Genomic DNA, 25150 nt, shown 5'->3' on the forward strand with positions numbered 1-25150 from the left:
GGGGGGGGGGGGGTGATATCGGTACCTCGAAGTGCTGCATGGTCGTGAGCGATGATTAAAAGAACGCACACACGCGACGAATCTCTTTAGTCGTACGTTTTTCGCGTAAAATCGTGAAAAATAAATTTTCTTCGATTGTGATTTCCGATTGTTGACACACCGGCTGGAATATTAACGGGACGAGAGTAGTTCATGACGTTTAATCTACGGCGACAGCCCTTAATGTGGAATATTAAATCACACAATGGCGGTCATCAATTCAACTTTAAAGAAGATAATCTTAAATCACTGCAAATATTACATCCACTTGCCCTTTCAATTGTAAAGTTGCATACGTTCCAGCTGCTGCATTCCTGATTTACAAGACTGTTTGCGCGATACCGTTGGTGTGGCGTTGGGAAGGGAGGCTCGTTGGGAAGTATCTCGGTTGTAATGTCTGCGCTTCTTATAAATGAGACTTCGCGATTCGCGCACTGTTCGGGATTATTAATTTGATGAAATGTAACAGTACGGTACTTACGGCGCTCTACAACACCGTTTCCAACTTTCTCCATTGATAAAAGTATTTAAAATAAGTAGCATGTGAGACCTATATGCTGGATTGAGATGCACAACAATTATTAATAGTTTAATATCTAATAATTATCTTTTTAACATCACAAAATTTTTTTTAAGTATTTTCGTTCCTTCTTGGGATCATTCTCAGTGTCCGAATTAATTAGTTGGTTGAGTTAGGTTAGGTGATAATGAGATACGAATAAATTTTGATTGAAGAAAACAGAAGATTTTCAATTTTTATACACTAAGAGAAAAAAATATCGAAAAAATAACACAAAAATTGCAGCTGCTAATATTTTGGTTGAAAAAAATTCCTAGTTCTTATACTGTATATGAGAGAAAAAATATCTAAAATATAGAAGAAGAAATTTAATGCAGTTATCGATAATGACACAACTAAATTTTGGTTAAAGACAACAGAATTTTTAGCTCTTAAAAACTGAATTTAATTTCTACACTGGAAAAAATACAAAAAATAAATATATTAATTCAATGAGTAACTAATAACACATTTGTTTGTACTGCTGTATTAATATATATTTTTACATTGAGAAGGAATTTTTTTAAATAAAAAAAATATACATTTTTCTGAAATCCTTGCTTTTCATGAAAACATTTGTTTATTCCATTTAGACAAAAGAGAATTTAGATTTAATTATCACTATAGTATCGAATAAATATTTTTTATTTCTCTCAAATATTTTTTCTCTCTGTGGAAAAAGTAGAAATTCCATATCCTTCAACCAAAACGCCCACCAGTTCTGCCCATTGCCACTTTGATTCAACCAATCTTTTTCCCGCGTGCGTCTGATTGAAGAGCGCGCAGAGTTTTTCCGCGGGCGGTATACGGGCCGGGAAACCCTAAGAAGCAGAAAGAGTCGCGTGAGAAGATCGCCAAGGAGATCGGCGGGATTCCGTATCGGTTATCATCGGCGATTAAGGCGCGCGCGCGCTAATCGCCTACACGTCGTTCGAAACGAAGGAGAGCCGGCGATAGTAAGCGACACTCGTATGGTCGTTAGAGCGCCGGATAAAGATAAGTGTCGACCCTTCTTCTGCGCCGCGGCGTCTCCTTCTTCGTCTTCTTCCTTGGTTACGGCCGCAGATTAAGCCGGCAGCCGTGGGCGCTGACCCGTGAAGATAACCGACGTGTATTCCTCTAAAGCCGTCGATCGGCTCCGCGTGTACATGCGTGCCTCTCTCGCGTAAGCCGCGACTTTTTTATCAACCCCCGCGCGCACAGTTCGTTGCATCGTCGTCGTCGTCGTCGTCGACTTTCGGATTTCCAGGCGCCGATCCGCGCCGCGCCGCGCCGCGCCGCGCCACGCCACGCCACGCCGCATCACGCCGCACCGCGTCGTTCGTTGCACTTTGATCCCTGCAACGCGCTCGTCCGTTACGACGCGCGAGGAATCACGCCAAAGATAACGCTCGTACGTACGCGGGACGGATGATCGAGAAGGATGACGGGTAACGATCGCTTCTTGCAGCCCAGCAGCACAACAGATTTTCCCTTATCGAGGGAGTGCTCATCCGTCGGGGAAAGGCACGAGTATGCACTTTATTTTGTTATATCTCGCGCTTCTGATAATATTCCGATCGAGCCGCGTTTCGAGCGTTTCGATGAATTTGTCGACGGATATACGAGTACGGCGATGAACTGCATCTCTTCTGCATCGAGTCGCGCATCATCTCTTTTTGCGAATAATCAGACAACATTAAAATATTACCGCGAGCGACTATCCGCCAATTTTCTTTAATTAATAAATACTTACAAGTGAATACTATTTTTATATATAATTCTATTCTACAAACTTGAAAGTGTATATTTATTATCTTTTATAAATTTTTATTAGCACTTTTACGGAATAAACAAACAAGCACAGAGGACTCCTACATATCAGTTTAAGGTGTCTAAAATATCTGTGTCACGAGAGAGTTAATAAGATCCTAATCATGAACAGTCCTGTTTATTAACAAGATCCCTGATTGCCATGCTGGGTTACATGATTTATCAGGTATCCGATAACATTACGTTGTACAAGCCAGATAATTAATTGAAGGATCAACTCGTTCAGCACCGTGGAATAAATTTCTCGTCGGGACTGTGGACATTTGCGAAGGTACAGTTTTCTTCGTTATTTCTCGACAATTTCTCGACATTATTGAAACGAACGAAGGCGTTGTTTGACAGTTTGTCGGCACACGCCGCGCGCGTTCGGTTTATATGAAACGTCACGTCGGTTGATCCGCGCGAGCGCGAAACCCTACGGGAATTTTACAAGCATGATGCTTGCAGCATCATTAAGATAAACAATGCTCGTCCTGTCGCACTTCAGAAACATGATAACGCGGCGCGACATTAATAATTAATTAGGACAAATAAGCGCGACACGAAGATTTGGAAGAGAGAGAAAGAAAGGGAGAGCGAAACTCTCCGTCATCTGAGACTTCGCTGCGAAAATGATGATAAGCCGCGGATAGTTATCACGGCGCGCTGTGCGCGCGAGAAAAATCTTTCTTCCTGCCGATTCCGGTTTGATCGCGATCTCTCCGTAACCGGAGTCGCCGACGATCTCGCGGAAAAGAGCGCGAAATTAATTCAACTCGCGCTGCGTTCTCCACACACTACCGATGACAACGGCCTCTCTCTCTCTCTCTCTCTCTCTCTTTCTCCCCTTCCTTCTCTCTCTTTCTCTCTCTCTCTCTCACACATACACACGCGCGCGCGCATGCAACAACACCACCACCAGGACGCGCGACGGTATAGTGTTACGAAAGTGCGCTTTTAATCCCCCTCCCTCCTTTCCCCCTTTCGAGCTAAAAATCAATAGCGTGCCCCCTTGATGGTTAAAACCTCCCCTGGGATAAGCCCAGGCTGGGACCGTAGTTAAATAAATCCTGGATCAAAGGATAAGTCCTACCTCCGCGTTCTCTTTTTTCATTCGCATATACTTTTTCCCCCTTCTCTCACGATGCCTCCTTCCCCCCCTCTCCCTCCCACCCGGACTTCGTCCTCCTGCCCGGTACGTTCCCCTTCGCCAACTTCCTCCCTCCCTCCCTCCCTCCCTATTGTCTCTCTCTCTCTCTTTCCTTCGTTTCCCGCTCTTTTCCATCCACCGCGGATTATTGCCAAGATCGTAAATTATGCATCTTAACCAGTTCGACCGAGTGAAATTATTTTCCTATCCCTCTTTCTCTCTATCCTATCCCCTTGCTCCTTCTCCCCCTCCCCACCCCACGTCCCTCCGCCTCGGTCCCTTTATTCGGTCGGCAGCTACAACGGCTAAGCAGGAAGATCGAGATTTGTGACGGTCCCCATTCGACGGAATTAAGATCATGTTCCGTCCTTTTTTGCGCCGGGTCTCTCCTTTCTCCCGTCGCTCTTACCCGACGGAGTTTGCCCGCGCGCGCTTCTCCCTTTCATCGCCGCCATCGCTCGCGGACCGTGCGAGCTTTAATCTCGGATTATTTCGAGCCACCTCCAGGATCGGGGATTAATTCGAGGAAGAGTTGACTTATTTGCAAACGACGGCGACGGCGGAGGCGGACGGTGAACGGCGCTTTTTCGACGAACGCGCCACTCCGCGCCGAGATCCTCTCGCGCGGCCGCTCCTCCGCAATAAAAATTCATTTCTTTATGTCACTCTGAAGCTGCGGTTCACTTAGCGAACAGTCCATCTCATTCATTATCGTGTGTGCACACAAACATTATTTCTTGAAAATTTATAATATATAAATTTAATATATAAATAATTTAATATATAAATTTATATGTATAATTTTATCTTTCCTCTTTCTCCTTTTTTTTTTGTAACTTATGATGTTTTTTTATACCAAAGGAACATGTCGACGTTTATATATTTCAATTAAATATATATAAATATATAAATGAAAGGATGAACAAACATAATTAAAGCAAGATTGAAAGGAAGATCATGTAACAATGCGAGGATTCTTGGTTAATAAATTTCCCAGTGCTGTCGTCGCAATGCGATTTGAATTTCTGAAAAGAATACGCGGACTCCTTGACGAATACGTTCGAATACGCAACTGCAAAAGGACAAAAGAACAGTGAGATTTTTTGGCGAGCTTTATAAGGATACTCGAGTCCTTAAGTCAACAGGGAAACATAAAAGGAACCGAAAGTTTGTACTACGGGCCGCAGGATTACCGGTCGTCCTGAGATTTCCGTTGAATTCGAAGGGCTTTTTGTACCAGGACCGTATAGGAAGGACTATGGATCAGCGTGTCTTAACCGAAGGAACGCGTCGCTAGGATAACTGCCGACGAGACATCGCTGATCCTGGATTTAGACGGAGTTTAGGGGGTTTTCATATCAGGAGTTCATGATTACGCATCGGCGCCTGTTCGCGCCTTCGCGCCTAATGGCAGGATAACCCGAAGGATCATTCTGGTTCTGCCTGTCTGCCGGCCTATCTATCGACCGCGTGGAGTGTATAAGACTTTCAGCGGAGAAAGTCGCCTTGCAACCGCTGTAAACTCCGTGAATCTGATTGGTGAATATGCTCTTAATCTCCCCAGTGGTGATTTAAAAAGATCAAGATAACGAGAAGAGGTCTATAAAAGAACGAAACGCAAGATCAAAGTGCGTCAAAACCTAACTGATTATTAGTCCAAGTAAAATAAAAATCAGACTAGGGATATAAATGTGTTACGTGTGTGATAACTACATCATAAATAAAAAATTTCTCTTTTAAAATGATGATGTGATTCCCCTCAAGACGGCTTTTTTCAAACAAGCGCCTCTAGATTTCTTGTCTTTTTATTGTCACCTTCCTTGAGAAATTTTGAAAAGTAGACTACAAAATATATCTAATTTGGGTTTACTATGATTGGAAAAAATACAATAGTTTAGTAGTTTAATCCAGTCAAAAGGAATCTTTTTATCACTATTTTATCTCTCTATTATCTATATTTTGAAAAATAGTATACAAAATATATTGTATTTGCTATTAGTTAAAAAGAATATATATACAAGTATATATATACAGTTTAAGTAACCAAATTAAAAAAAATCTAATATTCAACCTCGAAATTCTTCAAGATATATTATTTAAAAAATTAATCTTGACCGAGTCTAAAGGTCTGCACCAGTGTTGTTCACGAATTTTACAACAGTTGAAAAGCGGGGTTTCTCCCGCTGAACGCAGCTCAATTCAACGTAACGATAACGGCCTTCTTAATGGAGGGATCACTGATCAGAAGGGGTTAGTCAAGGATGAAGCTTGACTAAAAAATCCAAAGGAGGCGAAGTCGCCTCGACAGAGAAAACGCGCCCCATCTTCCTCGCGAGTAGGCTTCCAGTTCGATCGGTTTTCAAATCGTTGCCGAGCGGCGCGACCATCGAGATCTTGCCAAAGCACGTGCTTTACGCCAGTGCGCAATAATCTTCTCGGAATGATCGATGCAGAACGCGGATTAATATCGCCGCCGCAGCCACGTGTAATTGTTTTTTGCCAAAAACGCCGGGGAATTTATGGGCTCGCGTGATGTAGCGCCGTTTCGCAAACAGCGTGAAATATTATGGCGTAATGATAAAAAAGATCACGCCTCGCGTATTTTAATATCGCCGCGCTGTCGCGCCGCGCTCTCGGGGAGGAGAACGTTCCCCACGCTCGCGTGTTCCGCCACGACCGAGGTGTGTCTTCGATTCCGGCTCGATTCGCGAGAGACTGCGGGGATTAGCGTGAGTCCCTCCACTTCCGGCCGGCGGAGATTTGTCTAGATTTACCAGAGGTTTCGTCACCAGGACCTCATGAGATCCCCTGCGAACTTTTCCGGCTCCTCTCGCGCTCCCGCCGCTGAGCGCGTTCTCAAGGATTCCTGCCGAAGGATTCCTGCCGCCCTGGTATCGGCTCCTGCGTATATCCCCTCTAAATCGTCCACGGCTTCGCGCTTGCCTACGCCAGGCCGGATTTCGATCGTCGTCTCCCATCCTCGCGCCTGTTGCTAGATGATGGCGGGTCATCATCCCTGCCGGAGCTCCCCACGATATCCCATGAGAATGTGGGTAAGGCCATCGTGTGACCTCTCCGTGCCAGGAGAGCATAACACGGGGGTAGGACGGGGAGAAGGAGACGACGTGTTGAATGTGGGGGTGTTAAGGATCTTCGAAAAGTTCGGAGGTGACTTCCCCCTCGGCGCGCACTGTCGCCGCGGCTTTGACGCCAGGATACACTCTTCTCGAATGCCCATCAAAGAGATGTGTCTCGCGCGGACGTGTGAGCGTGACCGACGTCGCTCTATGTCCGGAAATACGTGGCGCTGCGGAGCACCGACATGAAAAATTCATTCCCGGCTTTGTAGATATGCGCGGGAATAAATATTTATAAGATGAAAAGTCGCGCGCGCGTTCTCTGGCGAATTTTATGGTTAATTTAGGACTATTCCGCATGGCTTATGAAACGCGTGCGGATAATAATTTATAATGAAAGTACATTAACGACACATATATTAATTTTACTTGTGTCGATCTTTAACGCGTGTAGGATGTGGATATAGGTGGGCGAAGTGTTATGAAATAACGATGTGATGTGTACGTTCGGTTTTGCGAACAGTTTCAGCCAAAGTAACCGCTTGCAAGCTCGCAAACAAACGCGAAAAAATTTAACTAAAAATTTTCTCGCAGTGGATTCCCTGCAGTCTTAGATGTTTCTTGGATGAGTCGCGTCACCACTTTATCTCCAAGTGTCTGTTATTGTCAAGAGTGAAAGAAAGATTTCTAAATAAACGTCAATAACCGCGGATTAGATTCGCCTTGGCGTAATTCAACACTCAACTACGTGAGGGTCGACGACGTTCAAGGGACGAGAGGAAGTGGCCGGTGGCTTTCTCCTAAAATACAGGACGGCGCTTTAAAAAGATTGACGTCAGGCGGAGATTCGAGGGGTTGTTTACCGAGGGACTAGGAGAGCATCGCCGACAATGTTATTGTTTGTCTGGTACCGTCCCAGTGAGGTCGCGATCAAATGGCGTTGCGGCATCCTCGGCGATGTCATTCCGACGCGACGATCAGGATTTCATTTTTGGTGTAGGAGGTACAAGTTCGTCCGAGGTTTTCAGAAAGAGCGAGGAGCCGACATTGCGTTCTATCCTTATCATGCTCTCTCTTTCTTTCTCTCTCTTTCTCTTCTTTCTCATTATTTCTGAACAAGCTCAAGTACCAAGGCAGACATCAATATAGAACAGATAATGTTATTCAAATAGAAAAGAGCGTAACTTTTTTATCAGATAAGTTTGTTATCTCTAATTACAATATGTACTGTTGAACTTGACTGATGAAGACGACGACACGTCTTCATTTTGCTGTCTTTTCTGTGACAATCTTTCACGACGCTGTGTATGTGATAATTGATATTTGATCTGTGATATTTGAATAATGATTACTTATTAATTTTTATTAATAAATTTATCTTTACGTTGAGGTAACTTGGTCACTAATTGGAACATTCGTCTTATATTACAAATTGAGACAATCGAAATTGAATTATCATATCGTTAAATGATATATCTGAGTCACATATTAATGTGAATAAAGCAAAATATTTCCGCGTAAATTAGAAAAGTATAACGCAATTAAAACCCTGTGAATATTCTAATAAACTTTCCGACAGAATCAATTTTATATACTTATTATTAATCGATAAATTTCTTTCCCCGATGAGATTATTTGGTTTAATTGGGGCATTCACTTTATCCGACCGTGCAGATATAAATTACATCCTCCATCGCCCACCTGTCCATCGGGTCGAAATATTTAAATATTATCAGGATATCACGTCGACGTGTGTCGACCTCGCGTGACGTCGCCCGTAATTCACATTTGCACATCGACAGAACGCAACGTTCTACTAAAAGTGCTACTGACATTTGCACGTGAGGCTGACAAACGCAAAGATTAATGTTTGCGCGAGTACGATTGCAAAATATATTGGAAGAAGTACTTACGTCCACCTTGCGTTGTGCCAAAGTGTCCTCGCCGTAATCCGTAATGAATTAACCAATCTCCAAGATTACATAACCCTGGCGTTTTGTTTGGCGAGGACGCTTTGAGGATTAGTAAGTCTAAGTCCTAAATGACGGGATTATATAATCCAACGGACTGCTTACGCTGGGCTTACTCGAAAGATAGAAATATGGCAATTAATTCGACATCGACACAAATGTCAGGCGTACTGACGGTTACACGTATTACTTTGAATATTAACATTTTTTATATTTCTTTTTTTTCAGAGACAATCGTAACGTATTACTTTTGTCCTAAGCGCACTCAACTTCTCCAGTAAGCGTGTCGGTGCGAAATTACAAAAAAGTCGCTCGTAATTTTTTATCGTAAAATACGATCGTACACGAAAACTAATGCTGCAATTCTAAGCAAATATACGAGTAAATCGTAAAATCGTAAAATCATAGCTTACGAAAGAAACAAAAAAAAATCGTAGATATTTACGAGTTAGCATATAACATACGATCCGCATATAATTGCAGATCTACTCATAAGTTCTTACGAGTCTTACGAGAACAAGTTACGAGTTTTACGATTTTGTCTAGAATTGCAGTATAAAGCTAGCCGCGGCAGCAAGAATCCGTGTGTGGCAGCTAAATCTCTTTGTGGCTGTCTAAAAATGTAATTGTCGGGTAGGCATGTATGTATTTGACTGTAAAACCGAGTTGTAGTGGTAACAGTAGCACACACACACTACTCATGGCAGCAAATTTTCGGTTACACAGCGACAAGTGCGTTTTCAGCAAACCATAATAAGCTGCAGTAGTGAAAGCTTTTCTTATTGATATTCAAGAATACGCATTAATTGTTTGATCAGTAAAGTTTTAGGAGCGCGCGCGCGCAAATAATAACCTACTGACGACAACGGTCCGCCAATAGACGTGCTCGTGTTTACTTAATATGCATCGCGAGATACATCATCCTCGCATTAACCGCATTGCCCTCCATTTTTGCCTTCACAGAAGTCGAACATCACTTATTCGATTTGCCTCGTCAAATAATTTCGCCTTGCATTCACGCCGAGATGATCACGCGAAGATACCAAACGCGTAAGCGTACGACAAACGACAATAGATATTCGTAATTAAGATAACCGACATCCGTCTGATTTTACGTCGTTGGAGCATTAGATCCGTCCCTCCCGCATCTCCCTATACTTCCTCTTTGCGGAATGACACAGGTGTCTGTTAGGTTTGTGTGCAAAGAAGGCTTATGATTTTTCTGTAAAATGTTTGTAGAAAAATAGAAAGTCTTCGTCAGATTTCTGAAGAAATACCGAGTTGATGTTATCCATTTTGTTCAAGAAAATGATCAATCTCTCGAAATTGAACAATTTCGTTTACTATTTTATTTGATAAACGCGACAAACTTTTTACACCAGCCTAATGAAGGATTTGCCGGTAGAGGTGGAAATGAGGGGAAGGCTGCGGAAAAATGTAGAATAAAATGTCGGTTAAGGGCGAAATAAACTCGTGGTGTATTGCGAGATATCAAAGTCGTGCTTGATAATGAGATGAAGCTATGATTACTGCCGAGTCGAAAAGGTCACGGGCTACCTGGCCGCCTATAAGACATCGTCGAATGTTGCGCAGGCTCATCCACGCATTATCCCCTTCCCCCGATTGCAGCCACCGGTTGCTAGGATTTTTTTCACAACTCTCGTGCGTAAACAACTAGCAGGATAGCATACGCACCCTGCAGGATTCTGCGGTCCTTCGGGAGCAGCGGCTCGAGGAGTCGGGATGAGGCAGAGGGAGACAGAGAGGCAGACAGACAGACAGACAGAGAGAGGGAGGGAAGGAGAAAGAGAGGGCGAACGAGCGAGGGAGGGAAAAGGGAGAGAGGTAACGCCCGAACGGACGGATGTAAAGCCAGGCAGTAGAGGCGCTACGACATGAGAGGGAGAGTGGAACACCACCGAGGGGGACGAAAGGGTGCGTGTGCGGCACATGCGTAAGAATGCCACGTCCTAGTGTCCTGCTCTCCTGATCGCCGGGGTCCTACAAAAGCCCTTATTTGGGTCACGGGGCATTTCGAGGGTCCGGGACAGGATTCGGGACACCTTCCTGCCGCTCCTGCTGTCCGGTCAACGAAAATAAGGCGACAGGTATCGGACAAAGGACCTCATTTGCATATTTTTCGGCAAGATAGAGTCGAGCCTGGGCGGAATAGGCGTAGCGTGACGAGCCCAAGAACAGGGACGCGGCTACTCGGCGGTGGGGTATGCGCTCCTGGTACGAGAGACGTCTATTAGGCATATAAATTATCAGGCATCGATCGTTGCAGTAGCTCGCCCGAAGGAGCGAGGCTGATGAGCGTAGAGGCGTGAGGGGAGGGGGGCAGGTATAATCGGAGCAATTGATGCGCACACTGCAAAGCCAAGTGTGTTATTTTGGCTGGACCTCTCATCGCGCGTTTCTTACCGCTTTGAATCACGTCGTTTGGCACGTTTTAAATTGACGTTATTAAATTAGAATTTACACATCTTAAACGTGTTAAATGACGTGGCTCAAGTCAGTGAGAAAAAAACGCGTAAAAAGACAAATTGCACGCCTAGATGTTTACTAAATAACACACTTAGATCTGCAGTGCAGTTGCTATGATGGGACAAAGGAAATGATCGTAGGTGCTACATTGCGGCAAAGTAGTTCGTTAAAATCGCGGATGATAAATAATAACTCGTCTTCGAGGAAGATGAGCTTTCGTAATTTAGAGTTATTCTCTAAGCATTTTGGATAGTAATTAAAAGTAATTTTTTTTATTAAGCATATCCAGATTTCTTTTCTTTTAATCGCTGTTCTCGCTGAAGAATTTTGAAGGATAGAATACAATATATATCTGATTATTGTTTGTCACGAGTTAAAAGAAAATATACATTAGCTGAAGTAAATTAAAAGGAATTTAATATTTGTATATACTGTAAAATTTTAAGGGATTAACTTTACCAAATTTTAACCTGTTGACCTGACAACCGATATTTTGATAAAAAATATATAATATATTTTTGTTTGAAACTATATACTGCTTATAGGAGTCAGTATACGTATACTATTAAAAATAGAAAATATAAAGCCAACATGTAACTTCTTTGTTAACGTTCTGAATTGATGAGATCTCACTTCGTAGGCAAGCTTGTGCATACGTTGTAATTACGAGACGGCCTTATAAGTCCGAGTCAATGGGTTAACCCGCGAATGTTCGGATTGTGAAATGGGACACATGGCTTTAAATTAAAATAGAAAACAGGATGTATATATATATTTGAAAAACTCGTTAAATCCATTATAAGCAATTTTGAGGGAAAAGCTGGTTATTTATTTACAAATCGACAGATATTGAAATATTTATGTTATATCAGCGTAAATGTTGCGGCTATATAACAGAATTAAAGCTCCTGTGAGATCGAATTTTTAAATATTAGACACGCACGTTCTTGCTTTCCCGTCCAAATTCACCAGCAACGCGTTGCAACCCGAGAAGTAGAAATAAAATAAAATTAAGTAAAATTGTCCTCTCAAATTAATACTCCGTCTAAATCTCTTACTTTTGTTATCGTCTGTTGTAATATCTTTGCGCAAATTCGTACGACGCGAATGCCGTTGACTAGACGTTATGATCGTCCAGCCAAGAACAAGGGTCGTGCGCGCGCCTGGCGGAGCAACGTAACGCGATCGATAAGAGAGAAGAACGGACGGGCATTTAGGAAGGTAAAAAAGGGTAGCGGATGACCCTTGAGCATCAGGAACGCAGGACCCCGCCAAAGGACGCGCGCCTCGGCCGCGTTTTAGGATTCCGGAAAACCGGGAAGCCTAAAAATCCGTAAGGATCAGGCCTTCATATCCTGCACCGCGAGAACCGCGATCGCGCGCAGGACACACTTCCGCGCCTCCTGCGAGCCGGATTGCCGCCCCCGCTCCTTATCCCAATTCCCTTGCGCGGGATAACGCGTTCCAATCCGGGCGTGATCCTGCGCCTAGCAGAATCCTCGCGCGCGGCGGGTGCTCGCGCCCGCGTCCTTGAACGGGCAGAAACTCCAAAGTCACGTGTGGGGCTCCTTCTTTCGCGGCCAAAGCAACAGGCTAACGCCGTCTTCTTCGGTAGCACGCATAAAAGATCTTACACGTGCTCGCGATCCTTCCCGACACCTCCTGCTATCCTGACCCACGAAACTCGCTGCATTAATCTCCTAGGAAGTTTCTATTCCGATCGGGGCGGAGGGAGGAGGGAAAGGGCGGATAAATGTCGAGGGGATCGTAAATATGATGATCTCCTCCCGCTGAAGGACAAGTCGAAGAGAGAGAGAAAGAGCGATATCTACGTGCGTGCATGTGTGGAAAGAAATTCAAATCTGTTTTGTAAATTACGCACGCTGCTCTCCGTTGAGATATCATACGGCGCCGTGTGAGACAATATTGTCTTCATGAAGAACGAAATCATAAGTAATATCTGATTACTTAATGCCTAACACCAAAGACACAACAGTTAGAAGCGTTTCACAACGGCTGAGCTGCCCTCAGCTGAATACATCATTCGAGCGCGCGATGAAAGCGCTCATCTCTAAGATAGCATAAACGCGGATTTTTTCTCCAGTATAAGAATGGATTTTGTTCGGTAATTATTAAAGCATCTTCGATCTCTCGTGAACTGCGCAAACGAAGCGGTCACGTATGAAATTTGGGATGTGCGATATTTTAATGAACAGACTTTCGCGCTCGGACATAAAAAATACAAATTTTCCTCCCGAAGGATTATTAATCATTATCATTTCATAACGGTCTTACTGATATGTGTGCGAACCCTGAATCCCGCGAATCCTGGGCGTAACCCGTTATTTCTGTGTCGCATGCGAGTTTTCGGCTTGTCGTTGCGTCAGTACGTATAATTTATTTGCCGCTATAGCGTTGCGCGCATAATCCGGGATTAAGCGACAACGGCATGGTGATAATCAGAGTTTTGTTAATAGAACTGCAAAAGGCTCAAAGCCAGCGGACCTTGATATTACTTGGCGGTGATAAAGCGCCGCAATCCCGAAATCCCACTGTATCTTTATTACAAAGACCCGGCGCGGGCGGGAAATGCTGAAAAGTCAGGTGACACACATTAAATTTTTTTATGAATCATTTATTACAGCGCGGATTCGGCATTGCGTAATCCAAGGTCAAAATCCGCAGATTTATCGTCGGGAGACGCCGCGGAGGTTTCAGACTCTTTAATCCCAAGGTGCGCCCCGGAGACAAAATGGCAGGATTATACAAATCCCGTATCGCTTAATCCCGGATTAAGATTATGGTCATAGACCGACGACCCCTCTCGTATCTTCTGGAATTTTTCTCCCATGAAGGGGAGAGCGCGCGCGCGCGCGTGTGGAAGAGATTGGACGGAGTTGGCGTGGAATACGTGCCATACGTGTTGAAATTTTTAAAGATGCATCTCTGACAAAATATTCTGTAGGCGTACAGCATACATGAGAAAAGAGAGGCGCGGGAGTGAACTCTGAATAAACTATAACGTAAATGTATTGTCGTTAAACGTTCATAGAATGTTTCAGCGATACCGTATTTTGCGAATGCTAAAGTCAAATCGTGTGACAACCTTTCGCTTTCGATTTGCGTTGTTATTTATTTTGGCGTCCGCCACTTTCGAGAAAAGCCAGGTAAAATACCCAATTATATTGGCATCCTTTAGTTATACATTCCAGGAAAAACTTATTTTCTCTTATGATCAGCATTGCAGTTGAACTTTATGTGCCTGCATTCTCTATGATTCCAAAAGAGAACTTAAACAACCGTCATTAATTAAAAATACACTTTTTTAGACTGTTAATGACTAAAAGATATTAATATATATAATATATATATATATATATATATATATATATATATAATATTTAATGAGTGTTTATTCTACCTGAAAAATCTAGGTAAAATATTCAATTGACATCCCCTTTTTAGTCACTGATATTTCAGGAAAAAGAGCTTGGTGTTTCTTGCAGTTAAAATTCTGCATTCAATAATACCAAAAGAGAACTTGAAAATAAAAGCTGTAAATAACTGCTGCTAGTCGCAAAAAAATGTCGCAGCTCATATAGAGTCAATGACTAAGGGAAATCAATAAGAGGGAGTAAAAAATTGAGCGTTTTACCCTGCCTGAAAACCCTATTTCTATCTCGTAGTTGATATTTTGCCATCGATGATAGATCTTCCTAAAGAAGCCCGAGGATTATCTTAAAGTCCGTCGACCTGTGCAAACAGACTCCGACTGCTATGAAAAGCACCTGTGACCGTCTCCATAATATAAACGTACTCATCGGCCAAAAAATCGCACATTAGTCACGACCGCGGAGTCACAGTACCTTCGGAGAGGAAGGGGCCGAGTTTGGCAGGCGAGGCTCTGTAAAATTGGCAATTTTTCCAGCGACTTCGCTCCGCTCTCGCGATTCGTTCTGGCGTGCTTCTCAGACCGGTTTCACCAACGAGGCGAGCGCATCGTCGCCGGCGCGTTTTCCCGTCATTCTTTCATCATACGCGCGACAAAGCGCTCCTTGTTCCAGATCTCCTTCGCGCCGACCAATATCTCGCCGATACAGCTCGACGTGTACCCGCGCGCGATCGCGCGGGCGAGAATGTCAGTGCGCGCGCGCGCGCGTACGCACACACACACACATACACACCCGCGTACACATGCTAACACACAGGCACAATATCTTTCGAATCGTTCGTAGAATTCCCGTCGTATCAGGACGGGATGTAAAGCTTCCTGGGGGATGAGCCGCTTAGCCTCTAAACCTTGTGTGCTCTGCCATAGTCCTCCCGCCGCCGCCGCCCCCGGCAGCCTCTCGACCGCCCTTTTGTACGAACCATCATCCACGGTCCGCGTATGAGTGCGCGCGTACGTGTGCACGCATACGGGACAGAAGCGGGCCGTATACGCGGCCCTGCACGGGGATTATCCGGGCTCTGTATTCGTGGGGATTATCTTTGGGCGCCGCGCGTACGTGTGCGGGCCGCGCGTGTGTCTGCGTGGCCAAATCCTTTAGTGGCTCCGGTCTGGTTCTCTCCCTCTCTTGCCGCCTGGTTCTCTCTCTTTCTACATGTCTATATAGGTGTGTGTGTGTGTGTGTGTGTGTGTGTGTACGCGCGCTCGCTCGCTCGCTCGCTCGCGTGTGTGTGTGTCAAGCGCAAGGGTGCACCCACACACGCACACGCGCACTTGCGTCACCGGGTTTGACCGGACTGCACGTATGAGTTCGCGCGCTCTCAGGCCGCGCTTGTGTGCACGCTCTCGCCTGTACGTGAGTCCGGGATTAATCCGGGATTATTGGTCGTGTGTGCGCCGCCCGCCGTCCAAATCCAAAATCCAACGCACACAACTCAGCTAATCCTAACCCCCCCTGCCCACCCTCTCGCCACCACCTCGTCGCCCTCACCCCGCTTCTCCCGCGCCTCACTCGGCGTATCCTGTGTGTGCTTCAGCGGCAGTGCGGAGCGTTGTCTACAGGGTGTGTCGGAAAGTACGCGTCCGGCAGGCCGGTGACTTTTGCCGTGTGATGAAATTGTCGTCCGCAGGCGCTGTCGACTCAGCTCCTGCCCGAGGCTCCCAGTATAGCGCGCATTGTCTACTTGGCATTGCATCGGCGAGATAAGATAATTCGCTGGTTAATTAGAGAGCTGTGAGTACGTGCAGGATACGAGGATACCGAGCAACGGTGATTCGGAGATACCGTTTTATCGAAATTTCCAGCGTCGCGCCGGTCGATGTTCTCCAAATTTTTGCGTCGTGTGTGTCATTCGAAAGGAATAGCGTTCGGTGCACGCGTATTTCGCGGCTGGGGCAAGCACGTCATGTGCGAAGCCTGGTACATTAGCTTTAAAAATCGAAGCTGCAGAATTAAAAGTCAGCAGGATCAACGGGATGAGCCGGACAATCAGGACATTACGGGATGTCCATTGTTTAGGACGCCGATGACGTCACGTGCGTCTCCTGCGCGACACTCGGCAGTCGTAAGTGATTTTTAAGTGGGTCTTGAAGCTTCGCTGCGTCCGCGATTAAAGGCGAAAGACGGTCTGCATCGCCGTTCAGGCCGTTCAGTGCCGTGACAAATAGTTCAAAAAATCTCAGCCGGATCTCGACTGGTTGAGTATTTAAACGCCTCGAGATTTTGTATGGCGGACCTCTTTCCCTCGGAGAAGGGACCGGGCGTTGATCTCTGCGCAGACATCCATCATGCGGATAATACGGATATCAGCGATTGCGTCGTCCTTCAAGAGACCGAGGCTCGCGACGTTTCGCGAGAATGCGCTCCTTGAGGACAAAACCAGTATGTAAGAATGGACCGGTGAGTAGGGATAGAAACGTGCACGCGCGGCTATATACACGTGAGATATACTTATGTACACGTGAGAAATATCCGTCCGCAATATGGCCCGCGATTGCTCCCCGCGAGTTATGATATCGATTTTGCCTTTGGCTTAACGTGTGGTCAGGTTGAAAGCTAGAACATATACAGGGCGTCCTGTGACTGAGAGGATCGCTTCGGAATTGTGAGAAATGAGAGAGGATAATAGATTTCCCTGACGATTCATGCGGACTGTATTGTTTTAGCCTATCGATTAATCGTCTCGGGCCGGTTCTACATGATTAATAAATTTGTAACGCGCGAACGCGTCACGAACATGAAGCTTCCTTTTTGTTTTCTTCCCTCGCTTATACTTTATGTGTTACGTCCGTCTGTACATGTTGAATATCTAATTTCACTACATGCGCGCTCGCGAATACAATACGTTCGCCCGCGACGGAAAGTAATTTTACGCTTGGGTCAAGTCATGTTGCGCTTGCACGAAAATCCATGTTCTGCCCTCCCCTTCTTCGGTAATTACAGAGAACGCCGAATTGTGTATTGAGAAAAAATTTTTTAAATTCATTCGTGGTAGATATAAAGTTTATTTCTGTGAAGTGAAACTTAATTTTGCACACAGAAATAAACTTTATTTCTGTGTTTAAAAACTTTATATTCCGCAAAATAAACCTTCAAATATTTTGTGCATATTAAATATACTTTTTATAATTTTCTTTTTATATACATTCTCTTCTCAGTTTTACTATATTCTAGTTAGAGCAACTGACTAATAGTGTGTTACATACTACTCTATACACTATATACTATATTAAACAGTCTACTATAGTCTGGTTCAAGTTTTTTGCAATTTTACTATATTTTTAGTAATACAAGAATAAATTATGACTAAGGTTTATTTCGTTAAGGATCATAGTAAATTTCTCTAGAATTTTCTTATATTTCGCTAGAAACACACAGTAAATTTTTCAATAGTATACATTTTAGTTCCTAAAGTATAAATAGCACACGTATGAAGTGGAAGGATGAATTACCAATTACCGTAGAATGTCGACCTATTGACAAAATTCCATAGTAATTTTGACTAATAAAGCTCTCTCCTTGGGAGTACTTAAACTCTTGCGCCGACCATGTATATATTTTTTGACCCAGTATTGCGCCGGCAGTTTGGACCTGGTACGGCCAAATCGAGACTTTCGTGCCGTGTAAACTTTGACATTCTGTCCAGGGTGACGAGGGCGAAAACGGTGGGGAATTCAAAGCCAGCTCGCCATAAAAGGCGCTATCTCGGGGAGGGAGTATCGCGTAGGGTTAAATGGCGTAACGAGTCCGATCGTATGGCGCAAGACGCCATGGTAGATGTTCGCAGGTCGCCTAGCCGCATAGCCAGGGATTCGAATTTAATCCGGATTAGTTCGTAAGGGTCACAATATCCTCCCCTCTGACTGCACTCGTCCCTGTCCGCCGCCCCTCCGGCCGTGCACACGGATGCGCGCATATAGACGTCCAGGTAAATCCGGACGGAACACACGCGGACGATTATCCTAATTCCGAGCTGACGCTTACGGCTCGCAGACTAAAAGGGGACAAACGGTCTCATCTTTCCGGCTCACCTTTGATTTACGCCGACATCATTCTTTGACGTAAGGCACACTTAGCGGCATGGATGATGATGACTGCATAGATAACAACTATATGACTTTTGCACGTGGAATTGTAATATGTATAGTTTAATAAACTAATATATTTGGTAGCTAGTGCGACTGAAGCTTTAGTATAAAAAAACTATATACACTAATTCTACGTAGAAAACTCGTATAGTTGTCACTTGTATGGTCGCCATCATTGTTCTTTTTCCCTGAGTGTAGTTCGCACCTACTTTCGAGTATATTTCTACATTTTGCTAGTTTCTGTCGGAATCTTTTACTTCTATTTTCTCGTACATTTTTTTATTAGTAAAAAGCCTAAGTTTGCACGATAAAACGTGTTAAGCTCATTAGTTATTCAGTATTGTAGTTACTGAAGACTGCGTTGTGTAATCCGTACTTTGTTCGAGCGTTGCGGCTTGTCTATCGAATTGAAATGACATAATATATACTGTGAAATGAAAGTATCGTGACAATCTTTTGTCGTCACTTGTGCGTGTCCCGATGTCCCTCAGCTGAAGTCTTACCGCGTGCGAGCTGAAAATAAGTGGGTTGCGCTTTTGGAAATTCGGAGGATTTAAAAAACCATGCTCGATGAGGAAGGTGGAGATAAGAGCTGAGAAAGGCAGAAAAAGGATCCGCGCGAGCTCGGGGAGGAAGGATTAACTGTGACGCACGGAGATTTAAGGAGGATCCTCGAAATCCGTAGATTTAGGAAGTGCGTGCTTCTGTCCACCCGCATTCCCCATTCGCGCCACCCTTTCCCTTTTCCCCTCGCGTAGGTCGGGGCTGGAAGAGCAAATATGTACTCTTGCTGCCTGCATTCCTGCGTTCTCTGGGATTGCCGCGCGGATCGTCGAGCTGCGGAACCTCTTTTATTCTTAAGAATATCTAACACGATTTCTCGTTAAGTCAAACGAAGTCAGTCAATCCGAGGAAAGAAACGTGTACGTAGGGATTCGGTAATTCGGCATGACACACGACGCAGCCTCTTTTCTCTCGCTTCCGTAACAGCATCGCGGGAAAAACAAGTGGCGGACTGAAGGGAGGAGATACGCGCGGATTTAATGGCAAGTTTTGCGACAACGTAAATGACAGATTAGGCGCGCGCGTAACCGCGAATTCAATTTTAGTCGTCCCTTCGGCTTTATACACGTGCGGGACCGGCTTCCCTCTGCTTTGTAGCAACTTCGTCCATTTTGTGGGGAAAGCGGAATATATGTAGGAGGGTGGAGAGATATTACTCCCACTGACTAACGTACAATATAATTATTATATATAAAAGACTAGTTCTATAAAAAAGAGAAAGTATTCTCGAAAAAAACACTTTATTACATGTTATGTCATCGATAAGAACGTTGAGCAACACTAATCTAATTTGCCTTATTAAAATTTGACAAGTCACGTTTCTTATAAGTTTTTAGTTGTTGAATGCAAATCTGGCGCAAAACGTCTCTGTTACGTCAGGATTTCAAGAAGCTTGCCGTGAAAGATACTAAAAAATTGCATGTTTTGCATTTTTAAATCAATTATGATCTAGATTGGAGGGATTTGTTGAGGATTTTTTGTCGCAGATTCGCAGGCAAACATCTACAAGAAATTGCTTAGCAGACCTAAAGACGAATAAAAAGATAACTTTTCATTGTTCAGTGTAATCAAGTAAAAGTTCCTTTCAGCAAAGAACATTCATTATGCTGTCGTTAGATGTTTAATTTGACGACAATTTTTCGTTCTTTGGTGACTGCTGTCCTAGTTTCGCCGCGAGCGGAGAGAAAAATAATTTTGCTGAGCATAGAAAAGAGCTGAACATCTCGTCTCTCCATTTATATAGCGTTTAATTCTCGCTGCAAACGGACCGCGTGTAAATTGTTTCCACCGCATTATCGAGGATCAAGGAAATACCGCCGATAGTCTATCTCGTTTACGAGCTTTAACGACCCCTCTCGCTCAACCTCCATCGAGTGTATACGTCTTCGTCATTCTCAGCGGAAGCGGACTTCATGGCGTGACATAACGATTGAGTTTCTGAATTATTTCGAAAGTGAAGTAGGACTATTTTGAACACGCCATCTCTGCCCCTTCTCTTTCTCACACACATACACACATATAGATACACACACACACACACACACAGTAATTTTATGTTTATTCTTGAACAACGATCTTTTGTAATGGATCGAGATAAATATTAAGAACATAATGCGATTTCGATAATTCGGATATTGGAATTTAATGATAGATTTTGACTGTCCAGTTGGGAAACGGAAACAATGCGCAAAACGTCACAGAGATTTACGGTAACCTTCCACATTCCATAATTACGAGTGTAATCACGTTGTAAAATATTAATTGATAAATTGATTGCCTCAAAAGATGAGTCATTTTATCGGCGCGGCATCAAAATATTGGCCGAAAGAAATACATTCAAAGAAATGATCTTGCAGTCATAGCAAAAATGATCTAGGCACGAAAAATGAGCTAAGATAGACAAATAATAAGACATAAATATAAATATAAATATAAATATAGACACAGCGATATCGCATGTATTTTGTATTTAATGACTATAGATAACAGAGACAGAATTTTTATTTTAACTATTTGTGTAAAATTTAGTAAAAAGTTTCTCAGCGACGTCTGCATTCAGGTAAAAGTCAGTTTTTTTCTTTCTTACAAAAATTGATAAAAAAAGGATTAGCAATGACAAACAAACCATTGCCAATATTTTGATTAAAATATCAATAAGCAAGTAAAAATGGCTTTAAAATTGTGTACAAACTTTTGCAAGCATCTAAAAATAAACTTCGTAAGATTCATATTTCTTTTTTGCAAGAAATTATTAAATATTTTTATTATTAAACGTCTTACGTATATCTTTATTGTTATAAAATTATTAATCATATTTGTTATATTGAAAACAACAATTAAGTGATATTAATACGCTGCTGAATGAAACAAGCAGCATTGCTGGGAGATCGAGCAGGCTGAAGTGTGTGTGCAGTGAATTTTAAATATCCTCTCCTCTCTTCTCTCTCTCTCTCACTTGCCCTTTTATTCGTTATACACAAAAGCCACGCCGGCCTTCGTCGGTTGCGAGACGCGACGGCGATTAACGCCGCTTCCGTTCGGCGGAGTGCATTAATGGACGTGACATCGGCGCATCGTTACCGCATTTTCCTTGCCAGCGTCACCGGTAATCCCGGCCGAGTTCGCGCTGTAAAGACGCCCAAGCTGTTTTCACACGGCCCTGTCTCTCTCTCTCTCTCTCTCTCTCTGCTTCTCTCTCTCATTCTCTCATTCTCTCTCTCTCTCTTGCGCGCGCGCGCGTAAAAGGTAACTTAATTCGCCCGGCGAATCGAAGATTTACGGCCACGGGAAACCCTGCGCAAGCCGTCAAACCCGGGATGCAACCCGGGGTAATGGGGTGTGCATACGTGTGCACTCGTAGGAACGAGCAAGACGGCGAGGAAATGAAAAAAGGCATGGGGTGAACGTTTGTCTGTGTGCGACGCGCAAGACCCGTTAAGGTTGGCGACTCTGAGAGGATCCTTTGTACATTCATTTACGCAACATTTTTATGTCGCAACGCGAGAAATTTCACATTTGTCGTAGATATAATGTTACGTGAAGTAATACAAATTTTAAGAGTGACGCTTGCTGGAAGAGAACAGCATTCTCTGTTCCTCCCCCCCTTTTTTTTTAATTTTGATTACCCGTAAAGGCTGATCGCGTAATATATTCGCATCATCGAACATTTTTGCACTTACATTGCTTACTTGCATATGTTATAATCGGCCTATAGATGATTTATCTTCGTTGACGCATTACTATATATGCTGATATTGCAATCTTAAATTTCCGACGGCCAAATTTCTGCCTTGTGCGCATAAATGCTTGGAATGTAAGATTTGATTTTGTCTCTTTGCCACTTGTTTCATCACCTCTCTATTTGATGATAATTTTTTTGTTATGATGTAACATAACGTTGCAATCTGTTTCGAAAAATAAGCAACTAGTGTGCTAGTTGGCGTTATGAATAAAATTGGCCCATTGATCAACTTATCTGTGATGAAGTATATAATATATTATTGAAATCTACGAACTATAGATTCAGCATATGCTGTCACTTGAGTGATGATAATCAAAATTGAATAGTTAATTGCATAGTCCGTGCAAGTTCGCTATTTGTAATTAAATATCAAAGATTTATTTTTCCATTTGAACGCATCAGTCTCAGATTTCGTCGAAATGGACCGCTATGTTACATAGCGTTTTGGTTGCGTGTGTATCGATCAACCAATTCGTATGGTATTTGCGGTATCGACGCAAGCGATAAAAGCAAAGGGGCACAAAAGGGAAAAATGGGAACTTACCTGTGCTGGAGGCGGTTTTGCTGAGATCAAAGCCCTCCTGCTTGGGGCTAACGTTGATTTCTTGCTTTGGGTGCTGATTGTGCGCGGAGAACGGTGTCTGTGGTGCGCTCAGAGGTGTCTGAGACTGTAGCGGGTGCACCGGCGTGGGCTGAGGTGTGCTCTGCGGCTGAGACTGTTGAGACTGATGAGACTGAGGACTCCTCGGTAACGAGGATACGCTGCTAGGTCTAGATGGTGGCGAGGCCTTGTGTGTCAATGCCAAAGCTTGGCTCTGCAACCCCCGGAATATATTATTGGCCAATAAGTACGTTTATATGAACATCTTTTGCGGACAATAAGTACAGTTGCGAGATATTTAACTCCAACAACGACAATTGATCGTAGTTATGCAAGAATGATCCAACCCACAAAATTGACTTTTTAATTTTTTGTTAATAATAAGTAGTCTACACGTCTATCTACGTAAAACGAAAAAGATCTAAGCCTTAGAGCACGTAAAATTAATTAAAAGGTAGTTTTTATTTTCTACTAGTTGCGTCATTTTTTATTAATTGCGTCCTTTTTCCCCATGTTTTTTAAAAGTTAAACTTATTAATGAATATAATTAAAGAGAAGAAAATTAACCATGTTTGAACAATTATGAAGAACCTTAGTGCTATCTATATTTTCTGAATCATTTATCAAATTCTTATCTTCATTTTTCTCGACATGTACTCCATGTGGGTTGGATCATTTTTGCATAACTACGGCATTTAGTATTATGATGGAACAATAATTGAAAAGAATGAAAGATATGAAGAAATATATGAAAACAACGCAAGAATTTAGTAGCCTTAGCATCTTGAAATGAGGTATCCTTTATTATGTATATAATGAAGAGATTAATAAGAGAGACAATTTAGCATTATGGTACACAATTTGTACGTTTTTATGCTTGTTATTAAAATCCTTCTCGGCTTTTACACCGTCTTCGGCAAGTTTTAGGCAAAAATATTTTCTGCGCACGAGGAGTACGCTTTATGTAAATTATTTTGATGCTTATTTCATCGCCCGTTTGTGAATAATCCCTCGAAAGTGCGGTAATCGCCGCGGGATAATATAAATTCTTTGCTGTCCTTAATCTCTTAATCAACGAAAACAAAATTCGCTCGCATATAGCGTTTCTAATATTTACGTGACTTTTTCATGTTGCGGTGATTATCGGATAAATTTTTGCAAAGAGTAGCCCTTTAAACTCGTAAATCTGTATTTTCCAAATTCGTAAATATTAACCATTAATTTATAAAATTATATATCTCTGATGTATCGGCAGTTGTTATTACATGCTTTATTTGTCTATGTTATCTCAACTTGTCTATGTTATCATACATTTAAAATGTCGAATCAGTCGATAACACGATTGAGAATCGTAATCGAACATTGAGCACAAGATGTCAACATTTATTTACTCGGGCTTCCTTATAGACTTTTATAAAATGAAATAATCATTTGTTGATTTCATTGTGTAATTGAAAAGTCTGATTTCTCGCTACAAGCAGTGATTGTTCACAGTTAAAGTTGGTAAGGTTCTCTTTTGAAATCATTTAGTGCAGGCCAGAAGTGCAGAGAAGCAGACAACTGCAATGCTAGTTGCATGAAAAAATAGAATTTTTTTGAATGTCAATGGGAATGTCAATGATCAAAAGGATGCTAATAATGAGATATTTTAGCGTACAGATTGTGCCTCCTTGTGAAAGATTTGAAGACAAAATCTGAAGGACATTTGATTAAATTAAAATTATAGTTATTTTTGACCCTAGCTATATTTTTTGCAGCAAAATGATAGTGGCAAAATGTATATAACGTTATATTATTATTATTATAGTTATATTATTATTAGTTATATTATTATAGTTATTATTATTAATACTACTAATATTATATTAGAATAAAAAAATGTTTTTCTTGACTTTATAGAAATTACTTCTCTATACAATTACAATACGGCATTCCATTTTCGTATCTAGCTTGACTCCTACTAAAGAAAATTAGACAAAATATCCAGTAAGAGTCGAATTAGACAAAGATCGAGAGCCCGCACCAACAGGACATCTTTTTGTGGTCAAGTCATCGCGACATCTTTGGGAACTCTCAGTCTGTGTAGAATAGATTTCACCACGATTTTCAACTCTATGCAATATGCAAAATCGAA

At 42.8% G+C, this 25150-nt stretch overlaps 1 protein-coding gene across 1 annotated transcript in view; it reads right to left on the minus strand.

Moving 5' to 3' along the window:
• LOC116840244 overlaps positions 1-25150 on the minus strand; it is a 65473-nt gene that overhangs the window by 28027 nt on the left and 12296 nt on the right. The window contains exon 2 of the mRNA XM_032806739.1: positions 22960-23230. Coding sequence (XP_032662630.1) covers positions 22960-23230 — 271 coding nt within the window. The remainder of the gene's footprint in view (positions 1-22959; positions 23231-25150) is intronic.

Source organism: Odontomachus brunneus, unplaced genomic scaffold (assembly GCF_010583005.1).
Source record: "Odontomachus brunneus isolate Ranch 3 - 2012 unplaced genomic scaffold, Obru_v1 Obru_scaffold_009, whole genome shotgun sequence".
In the NCBI taxonomy this organism is placed as follows: Eukaryota; Metazoa; Arthropoda; class Insecta; order Hymenoptera; family Formicidae; genus Odontomachus; species Odontomachus brunneus.